At 57.8% G+C, this 11,012-nt stretch overlaps 1 protein-coding gene across 1 annotated transcript; it reads left to right on the top strand.

Annotated features, from left to right (window-relative positions):
* Positions 1-260: 260 nt before the first annotated feature.
* LOC121350246 (solute carrier family 2, facilitated glucose transporter member 5-like) lies at positions 261-7,639 on the top strand. Its single transcript, XM_041461420.1, is given in 13 exon segments — positions 261-287; positions 289-471; positions 1,403-1,501; positions 1,937-2,097; positions 2,180-2,304; positions 2,561-2,706; positions 2,787-2,919; positions 3,265-3,452; positions 3,579-3,689; positions 4,827-4,928; positions 5,472-5,547; positions 7,056-7,183; positions 7,400-7,639. Coding segments are annotated over 13 exon segments (1,719 nt in total).
* The last annotated feature ends 3,373 nt before the right edge of the window (positions 7,640-11,012 follow it).

The following is an 11,012-nucleotide window of genomic DNA, read 5'->3' on the forward strand; positions in this document are numbered from 1 at the left end:
GGGTGATGTGGGGCCGCCCCCTCGCCGCCAGCCTCGGGGATGGTGCAGTGGTGTTGCCCCACTTACGGTTCCCGGGGTCACTCCCGTTTAGAGGGGACATGCGAGAGCTCTCAAAGGTGGCAGAGCATCACGTCAGTGGTTCCGCTGCCCCCGGGCTGGGCCGTGACCCCTCCGCGGGCCGAGCAGTCCGGCGGAGCTGCCCCTGCCCCGGCGAGGGGAGAGGCTCCCGGACTCCTCCTCCGGCCGCTCAGGCGCCTCCAATGAGCCCCGGGGGCGCCCGGGCTGCCCTGCCCTGCCCTGCTTTCCCTCACCTCCTCCTTCTTCTATCTAAAAATGGGAGAGACCAGCCGGGCCGCCGGACCGGGGCTGCCTTCCTCCCTCTCTCCTCCTCCTGCCTCCCCGCGCTCCTCCCGCAGCCTCTCGCCGCCGCTCGGGAAAGGGACCCCGCGGCCCGGCGGGGACATCACCGGGGTGAGCTCCCTGCGGGCCGGGAGGGCTGCCCCGTCCCTGCTTCCCGTCCGCCGTACGGTGTCCCTGTCCCCCTCTAGCCCCTGGCCTGACACCCCTCGGCCTGACATCCCCCTCCCTTTTTTTCCCGGCTTGGGATTCCTGATGGGATTTGAGGGGATTTGCTGTGCGTGAGCCGGGAGCTGCTGCGTGCTACGGATCCGGCTACCGTGCGGGGGGGAGGGTCGGGCTGTGGTGCTGGGAGCGGGGCTGCTCCTGGGGGACGCTGGCTCGTCCCACCCTGCGAGCCCCGTCGCTCCGGGGACATTCGTCGCTCCGGGGACATTCATTGCAGCACCCGGGGCTGTCCCTGCAGCTGGGGCGCTCTGAATGCTCCTGAGCACCCCGATCCTGGGCTGGGCTGGGTCAGAGCTGCAGGGTGGCTGTTCCCACCGGCTCCCCGCAGTGAGGACCCCAGCAGGAGCGGGAGACAGAAGTGTTGCAGGGGGTGAGGGTTCAGGAGGCGGGTCCATGTGGTGTTTTGGGGTGTGCTGGGACCTTCCACGGGAACATTTCAATGGTGTTGGGCCACTCACAGCAGCACCACTCAGCTGCTCCACTGAGGTAGGGGGATAGGTGTCCATCCTTTTTCCACCTGCCCCTTTCCATCTGCTGCCCCTTCCAGCTGGGGACAGGGGTGCCCAGGTTACCCAGGCTGGGTCACCACCACGGTAAAAACCTCACACCACAGCCACAAGATGAGCCACGAGGAAGCTGGATCAGCTGGGCTGGGTGCTGGGCACTGGCACGAAGCAATGCTCAACACAGGATTCCATCACACTGGGGTCTTTGCTCTGGGCCAGGATCATCCCTACTGGAAAAGGGGCAGTTCTGGACACCTTGGCTCCTGGCTCTGCTGGCCAGGGCTGTGCTGATCCTTCCTCCTCTTTCCCAGCGTCTCACCTTCCCCCTGCTGTCTGTCACCCTTCTGGTATCCTTTGGCTCCTCCATGCTCTATGGCTACAACCTTGCTGTGGTGAACTCACCGGCAGAGGTAAGGGATGGGCAACCTCTCTGGGAGCAGGGAAAATGGCTCTGCATCCCACCCTGGGAGGGGGGAGGGACAGCTGTCCAGCAGCCCCACATCAAAACACTGGCATTTTCCTTGAGCAGTCACCCAGAGAGGACTGGCATGGGAAGGACATCAGAGTCCGTGTTCATGTACACCAAACTGGTCCCCCTGGGAAAGCAGGGCCTGGAAAGCTGGCCACAACCTCCCTGCTCCAGCTTGAGTGCTCTCTTTGGTATCTCTAAGTCATCCTTAGGCCTCTCAGGTGCTGAGACTTGCTGAGCAACCAGAGCAGCACATCCCAGTCATAACATGTTCTGCCATGCATCTCCTTTAATGCTGTTAAACCCATGATATTTTCCCTATAGATCCTGTCTTCCCCTTTCTGCCAGCACATCTGTGTGTGTCTCTGCCCTGCAGCACATAAAGGCTTTCTACAACGCCACGTGGTCCCAGCGGTACGGACACGGGCTGGGCCCTGCCCCGCTGACCCTCCTCTACGCCCTCACTGTCTCCATCTTCGCCCTGGGCGGGCTGCTGGGCTCCCTGCTGGTGGGGGTGCTGGTGGAGCGCTACGGCAGGTAAGGGTGTCACACCACGGGCCAGGGTGGCTCAGAGGTGGCATGGAGCCAGAGGAGCTGCCCTGCTGCTTGTGCCTGCCAGGAATGGTGCTCTGAGCCGCAGCGCTCTCCTCGTCCTCCTGGCCGGCGGCTTCATGGGCCTCAGCCGGGAGCTGGGATCCCCCGAGATGGTGATCATCGGCCGCTCCATCACGGGGATCCACTCAGGTGGGTGCTTCCTGGGCTGTGTTGTGCCCCTTCCTCATGGCTCAGTCCCCTGCAGCCATTCCTAGGGGGTTTTGCTAGGTTTTGTATTCCCCACAGGCTCTGTGGAGGGGTTCTCTGCTACAGCTGGGGCCACCTCCAATGCCATGGGGTCCCCACTGTGTTTGATGCTGGACATGGGAGGAGATGGACCTGGGGTCTGTCTAGGTACCCTTCTCCCCACTGCCTCTGCCATCCCAGTCCCTCCTGTGCCCCTCAGGTATCTGTCTCAGTGTGGTGCCCCTCTACCTGGGAGAAATCGCTCCCAAGAACCTGCGGGGATTCCTGGGCCTCATGCCCAGCATCTTCATCTGCCTGGGGGTTTTCTCTGCCCAGGTCCTGGGCCTGCCAGAACTGCTGGGCAAGGTGAGCACAGTACCCCAGCCCACACGTGCTGGACACTGCTCTGCCCTCCCCATGACACATCCCATTTCAACTCCTCCCAGGACAGGTTCTGGCCCCTTTTCCTGTCCGTGGTGGTTGTTCCTGCCTCCTTCCAGCTCTTGCTGTTGCACTGCTTCCCTGAGAGCCCTCGGTACCTGCTGATAGAGAGAAATGACATCTGTGGGGCCACCAAAGGTGAGGGGATATCCTTGGGGAGACTGGCTCTGGAAGGTGCTGGGTGCTTCTCCAAGGTCTTCCAAGATCAAGGTGCTTCCTCATGCCATTCTTGCATGCCCATACCTGACAGCCCAACACAATCCTGATGGTTCAGCCCTTCTGTCCCACCCGGTTGTGCCACAGCATTTCCATGTGCCCAGCACTGTGGTGTGATGCTTTTCCCCATTTCCTATGGATGCTGAGCCCCATATGGGGCTGCTGAGGAGGCTGGGCCAGGATAGAGCCAAGCCCCCACCTGGTGCCATAGCTGTGAGCACCCACCATGTGCTGGGGACACGTGTCCATGGCCCACTCTCCCCACAGCACTGTGCCGGTTCCTGGGGAGCCCCGACGTCCAGGATGTGATGGAGGAGATGAAGGAGGAGCAGCGGTCGCTCTCCTCCATGGAGATGGCGTCGGTCTGGCAGCTGCTGCGGGACCGCTCGGTGCGCTGGCAGATGCTCTCGGTGGCGGTGGTGAACGCCGGCATGCAGCTCTCGGGCATCGACGCCGTAAGCCCCACGTGCTCCTGCCCCGGGACACGGCTGTGCAGACTCTGAGCTGAGACCTGGCAGCTCATGTCCTCGAGTGCCCCGTGGCTCCATCCCCCAGCTCACGCTGTGTCCGCCCCTCGGCAGATCTGGTTTTACACCAACACCATCTTCGAGAACGCCGGGATCCCCGTGTCCCAGATCCCCTACACCACCATGGGCACCGGCGCCATTGAGGTCGTTGCTGGGCTGATCGGGGTGAGTGAGGGACAGACAGACGGACACAGCCCCTCTGTGCCACAGCCCTCTCGCCAGCACCATCAAATGGGGGGACAGAGCGTACCCCCAAATACCATCTGTGCCACAGCACGGCCCCTTTTCTGGGGGGCAAAGGATTTGGCATGGAAATGGGTACGGGAGATGGGATGAGACAGGCTCAATTTAGGAGTCACATATTTTGAGATAATTTTAGGGTAGCAGGGAGATTTGGCAGGCAAAGAGAAGGTTGGATGGAGATGATGGAGGGGACTAGAAGTTTCTTCTGGCTCTGGCTTTCATTGTCCCTCTGTTAGCAGAGTCACATGTCCCCATTTCCCCCCACCCCAGCCAAGCACTGGCCTGGCCCCAGGCTAGCAGCCCTGGCCCCCCCTAGCCAGCCCTCATTTAGCTGGAGAGTTAGCACTGGGCCAGGCAGATTTATGGCCCTTGTCCCATCTGCAAGTGTCACCCAGGGCCAGCCCAAGCCACCCGGCACTAAATCCACTCCCTGACAATTACAGAGATGGATGGGGGTGGCTGCTCCCAGAAAAGAGGAAATGAGTGGGGGGCTGCTCCCCGCTTTCATAGCCCAATCCAGAGTGGAGTCTGAAGGGTACCCCCTACACCCCTCCCCTTCCTGTGGGGGTGTCCCAGCCCCCCCAGCAGTCGCCCAGCATAGAGCCAGATTGCTTGGGAGCAGCCCCACAAATGGCCCCTGATGGACATGCTGAGATTGGTTATAAAATTACAGGCATTTGTTCTGCTGTCAATACCCTGCCTGCTCCCACTGCTGCTGCACTGCCTGCCCACACCCTGCTGTGCCCACTGCCCCACAAACACCCCATTTCCCAGCATCTTTGCCTGGCACTGATGCCAGTGTGGCTTGTGGGTCACCCCAGCCAGCCCCAACCCTGCACCCTAACCCCTGCTCTGTAGGACCCATGCATGCTCACCCCTGTCACTTTCCACGCCCCAGCCCCAACCCCGGAACTCTGAGCTGGGGTTGCCCCAGCTCAGAGCATCCCCAGATGTCACCAGGAGCATCCTCCCACCTACAGCTGGATCTGGGGCTCAGGGGTGGTCCCATCCACCTTGGAGCTCCCCAACACCCCATCAGTCTCTGCTGTCTCTTGGCAGTGCTTCACCATCGAGAGGGTGGGCCGGCGGCCCCTCATCATCACCGGCTTCTGTGCCATGGGTGTCTGCTCAGCTGGCATCACCATCTCCCTGCTGCTGCAGGTAGGGCCTGGCCACTGCCACCCCCTGGGCCCCCATTATCTGGGGCTCAGTGGTGGAGGGATGGGTAGAATCCTGGGGGAAGGAGCATGTGTGGAAATGAGAGGTGAGCTGGCTCTTCCAAGTCATGTTTTCCATTCAAAGTTAAAGAGAAGGCAAATTTAGAAGAAGAACAAGAAAAAAAAAAAAATACATATGAGAAAAATCCTGCTGCTTCTGGTAGGTTTTTTCCAGAAACAGTTGTTCCCAGGGAGGAATGCCAGGGCAGGTGAAGGGTCCTTCTCCTGCTGTCTGCTTCCAGAGGATGCTCCCATGGCTCTGGGGATACTGCAACATCACGAGCTGCTGAGCTTGGCTGAGGCTGACCCTCACCAGCTTTACCCCAAACCCATTGCTTGTCTGCATCTCACCAATGTGTCCTGTGTGGCTGCTGTCCCCAAGAGCCACCACCAAGCCGAGGGCAGGCCTGAAGGCGTGTCCCAGGGGTGCTGGGCGTGAAGCTCAGGGCCAGCCCCCTGCAGCCTCCCCAGCCCAGTGTCCCCACAGGCCGCCCTGCCCTGGATGCGCTACGTCAGCGTCGCCTGCGTGGTCGGCATCATCGCTGGCTTCTGCATGGGACCAGGTGGGTCTGGGGCTGCCAGAGTGGGGAGCAGGGGCTGGGAATGGGGGCTCTGGGACACCAGTGGGGTTTGCAGGCAGGTGGCAGGAGCTGAGCCTTGGTCCCGTCCCCATGGTCCAGCCCTGGTTCATGATGCTGTACCTCCAGTGAAACCCCACCACAAACCCCCCCAGCCCCACGCATCCCCAGGGCACACTCCACCTCCTCCTGCTGGGCCACACTGCAGGAGGAAGCAGAGTGAAAGCCCTGGCAGCCTTCCCCAGACCTCTGTGGAGGTGTCACCACTCCTATCACAGTGCAGCTGGTGAGAATCATCCTGCCCCTAATCGAGTGCAGGCTCCAACAGCCAGGAGTGAAACCTGGACTGGTTTACCCAGTTGATGTATTAGCAGAGCTCTTAACAGATCTATAATTCATCCTCAGCCCAGACTTTATTCACTGTAATTACATCTTTAATTAGGATTTTAATGGCTCATTGTTCACAAACAATGATGAATAGGAGTTTTAAAACAAAAAAAATATATATCTCTGTTCTGGGCGAGCTGTGAGTAAGAGTCCGTCAGGGGCTCCACTCCTCCCTCACTTCTAACACTTGGTTTTTGGTTCATCTTTTCCCTGCATTTGTAAAGAGGTCCAGCCAGCCCTGTTTCAGGCAGCTGGGACCCCAGGCATGTCACCATATCAAAAACAATCCCTTGCCAGATTCCTGTGTGTCTTGGAATGTACTCTGGACCTCGGATCCTGCCCCCCAACACAGGGACAGTCCTGGGACCCAGGACTTCTGGCTCAGTGACACTTGCCTGGAGAGGCTAAGTCCTTCTAGAAGAAATAGCCACACCCTGTGTCCAGTTTTCAGACCACTTACAAGATGGCTTGGGAAACCACTTCCATACATTCTGGGTTTTTTCACTGTACATAGGAAAAGCAGGTTGGAAAATGGCATTTCTGTGTCCTGTGGGAGATTGTGATGCTCAGAGAAGTGGTTGCTTCTTTCCTCCCTGAATCAGCCACAGTGGCAACAGAAGCTGACTGATAGAAGGAAGTTTTCTAAACTGTTTTGATCATGGGAGTCTGGAAAGGGCATTATGGAGGGTGCCAGGAAGGTGTTTCTCTATGCCTGTGATCTCTGTGAGATTTAATATATCAGCATTTAGAAACATTTTTGGAAAATGAGGATCCACATTAAATGTTCCACCTTTATTTTGACTCAGTCTGAAACTTTCCAGTCATGCAAATTGGGGAACTGGCCTGAGCACCCAGCAATGTGCCAGTGTGGTATATCAGGGGGACATCACCCCTCCCCAGACACATCCCAGGGGAGACAAGGGCAGGACACTGCTCCACCACATTCCCTGTCTCTTCCGGCTCTCCCAGCACCACCAGTTTGAACCATGAGTCTTGCTGGGCTCCAACCCTTTGGCCACAGGACTGAGGTGGGCAGAACCTGTTGACCCCAGGGGTACCTGAGTCACCCTGTCCTCCATACCCTTGATGTGTCCCCTCCTCTGCAGCTGGTGTCCCCTTCCTGATGACAGCTGAGCTCTTCACGCAGTCACACCGCCCGGCTGCCTACATTGTGGGGGGCTCTCTCAACTGGCTCTGCAACTTCACTGTCGGCTTCATCTTCCCCTTCTTGCAGGTACCAGTTCAGAGGGGCCCCGGGAGATGGAGGGAATGGACACAGCCCTGCTGCTCTCCCAGGATGGGGTGCCAAGGCAGGGATGCCTGTGCTCTTGGCTCAGCTCAGTGCTGGACAGAGCCAGCCCAGGGCAGGGTGATGGGAGGGGACACTGCCTCGTGCCTCGCCCAGTTTGGGAGTGCCTGGCTCTCTGCCTCATCCTGCTCTTGTCCCCAGATGTCAGCAGGTGCCTTTTGCTACCTGGTTTTCTGTGGTGTCTGCCTGCTGGTGGCCCTGTACGTCTACCTTGTCATCCCTGAGACCAAGAACAAAACCTTCATGGAGATCAGCCACATCTTTGCCACGCGCCGCTCCGTCCTCTCCGTGCCAGCCCACCTCATTGGGATGATGAAGCTCGATGGCTACGGGGCTTTGGAGAGCAGCTCCCTGGAGGGCTCAGGCTCCAGCCTGCCCTGATATGAGTGGGCTGGGGGGATGGGGATGGGGAATGATGTGGGGGCCAATTTGTTCCAACCTGGTCGTCTCTGGGTCTCCCAGGACATCTCTCCATGGCACAGTGTGGGCCCTGGGTGAGCCCCATTGATGCACCAAGGTTGCACTGACTGCTGGGCATGATCCCCATGCTGGAAGAGATGTTCCCACAGAGACAAGGGGACCTCCTGGAGCAGGGGGTTCTCATTGCTCCTGGGTGTGGGGCCTTGGCAGGAGCTTCTGGCATGATGTGTTTAATAAAGGCCATTGCCACCAGAGCCATTGTTTGGCAAGTTTAGCCTGGAATGGCAGCAAGCAGGAGTGTGCTGGAATGGGTGGGTGCTTCTCTGGCATCAGGGAAGAGCAGAATGGGAAGAGGGGCTTGTCCTCCTTCCCCCTGTGACTGGCTGGAAAGGTCAAAGTCACCCCACATTTTCTAGGAAGGGTGGTTGGGATGGCTCTTGCATTTCACCCCAAGGTGGGCATGCAAAGCTGGAGGCTGCTGCAGAAGGGACATGGAGCAGCTCTGAGCTGGGGGTGACTGTCCAGCCACTGTGCCCCTCCACAGGCTGCTGGAAGCCCTTGGTGCCTGGCCTCATGTGCTGGCCCCAGAGTGCTCCCATGGGAACTCTGCTCACTCCCAAACTCCCTAGAGGACAAAGGGATCCAGGATACACCCTCATCCCCTTACTGCTGTGACCCTGTGAATTGCTGTGACCCCAAGGTGCTCTCCAAGCACAACCTCTCCCTGAATCCTGGGGGCTGTGTTTGGAGGGAGAGGCTGTCCTGTGTCCCAGGACCCCCCCCCAGCAGCTCCCACAAATACCATGGTAGACCATGGGGCTCCCAGACCTGCCGGGAGCTGTCATTTGCAGGAAAACGACAACATTTTGTTCTGGTGAGAGGTAAGCCCAGGCGGGGGGGAGGGCTGTGTGGCCAAAACACTCATGCCAGCACAAACATCATTTTATTGCAAATAATTTAGCCTTTTTTTAAATTTTTTTTTTCCCCCAGTTTCCCTCTCCATGACTGGTCCACAGCTTGGTGTTTGGTGTTTGTGGTCACTTAATGAGGAGCCCTTCCTGCATCCTTTGGCAAAGCCTCAGGGCACCTCTGGGTGTGTGCAGGTGCTGGACCCGCGGGGACAGGGACTGGGCCGCACTGGGTCCCCAGTGCCTGCTCCCGTCCTTCCCATCCTCAGCCAGCAGCCTGGGGCTCTGGTGCACCTGAGGCGTTTAAGGACATCAGCCAGAGCAGGGTCAGGCTCCGCAGCCCCGGCGCTCCCCACTCCGCCTCCTCCCGACTCCGCTCTCGGCGGCAGAACAGAGCGGTAAATATGTGCAGCATTACATATGTATAATGGAGTGTAAATAACCCCAAAAAGTGCATTGTAAATAGACTCCAAGTTTATCCTTTATTAATGAGGCACTGAGTGCCCTGCTGTTTTAGAGCAGCGAGACTTTGATAATATCAAAACCTAAATTACACTTGTGTCTCTCATTCCCAGCAAACGACAGCATCATTTCAGGCCTCTTTGCCACTTGTATTTATTTATTCTGGTATTTATCTATCTCTCCCACCCAGCATGTGGGGCAGCTTGGAGGATGCCCCCTGCCCTCCATGTGTGAGGCAATGCCCCCCCTGGGACAGGCCCTCCATTCCTGGGGTCCTGGCATAGCCAAGGAGTCGGAATTTTGCCTTATGGCCAAGGACTGCTCTAAGTGGCCAGTGAGATGGGGCAGACCTGGGAAATGGGGGGTCAGGACTCATTTCTGTCAGGGTTTTGGATGCCACCAGAGCCAGAAGTGCCCTCTTTCCAAGGACTGGGGGTCACTGGAAAAATTCTATGATGCTCTTTGGATGCATTTGTTCCTGGGGACTTGTTTGAGGGTACCATGTCAAAGGACATGTCCATCCTCTTTTCCATCAGGGCCTGGGGGTGAGGAACCCCCATGCTCATGGAACACTGGCGACCCCTCAGTTTTTTCTGAGGCTATTGGGGCAAGATTTTTTTTTGAGGGGTTGTAGTTCAAACTGCCCCATGCCACTGACCTTTTACTCTTGCAAAAGAGGCATTTGGGCTTCCTCTATGCTTGTCTTGCCAGGGAGAGCTTCCCAGCTGCTCCACTGCAGGCTTCTCAGGAAGGATATGGCTGGGTGAGCTCTGAGCTGCTTTTCCATGTCCAAAGCTGCTTCCCCATGTTGAAATCCAGCTCCTTGGACTGAGGCCTCCAAAAGCACTGGTTCTGTCTGGTGAGGATAAGGCTGTATTCTCTAGTAGTATCCAAGTAGACCTTGAAAAGCTGGAGAAGGTGCAAAGAAGAGTCCGAGAAATTACTTGGACAGCCTGAAACGCTGCTGATCCTCTTGAGGTTTGCAGAAATGAAGATGAAGGTGGCTCTCTCCAAATGCACAAATGCCTTCTCCTGGTGTGCCCAGTGCTAAGGGCTGGGTGGGTTCAAGGCTGAGGTATTCACATGGAGGGCTGGGGCTCATTCCTGGACAATGTGGAATGGGAGAGAAGACCCTGGTTCAAACTCTTCAGATGCTTTGAATGGTGGTCCTCAAGGAAATGGTCATGGCCCATCACTGGATATCTGCACATCCTTCATGGAAGCTCTCTAGGAGAGTACCTGGCTCAAGGTGAAAGGTCACATCCCAACTGGAAAGCTGATCAAGTCTTGTTGGACACACCCTGGTGTGTCCAATCTCGGGGGATTGGTGAGGCCACAAGTGGCCGCAGAGCATGGTCAGAGAAGCCATGGAGCACTCACACCCTGCCAGTGCCCTCAGTCCTATGGCTCCAGCAGAGATGGGCTCCAGGAGGATGGATCCTGGGCATCCACCAAGCCTTTGGGGCTGAACACTTTTGCACTGGTTTCACCAGGTGTTCTAACAGCAAACTGTCCCTGTCACCACAATGGGGATGCCTTCACCCCCCACAAATCTCACCTGAGTGCAGAGCTCCATCAGGGACCAGTTTTGACTGAGGTGGGCTCCTGTGTGCTCCACCTCCTCTCAGATTCCATGTGGAAAAAGCGGTGCTGGGGCAGCACCCTGTTGCCCAGAGAGGCTGGTGCACAATTTGTCCCAGCCTCTTGTCTCACTACGATTGTCCCTGCTCCCAGCTTAGCAGCCCTGGGAGAAGGGTGCTGGGCACAGGGAGCATTGCCCGGGGTCAGCTCAGTTTGGAAACAGACCCTGTGTTTGCAGCCTGGGCCCTGGATGTATTTGAGGGATTCGGGGACTGATTCAGGGACTTGGAGGTGGATGAGAGGCTTGACATGACCCTGCAATCCATGCCTGCAGCCCAGGAAGGCAATCGTGTCCTGGGCTGCATCACAGGAGGTCTGACCAA

The sequence above is a fragment of the Pyrgilauda ruficollis genome, unplaced genomic scaffold, assembly GCF_017590135.1.
Source record: "Pyrgilauda ruficollis isolate IOZ18807 unplaced genomic scaffold, ASM1759013v1 scaffold15, whole genome shotgun sequence".
NCBI classification, from domain to species: domain Eukaryota; kingdom Metazoa; phylum Chordata; class Aves; order Passeriformes; family Passeridae; genus Pyrgilauda; species Pyrgilauda ruficollis.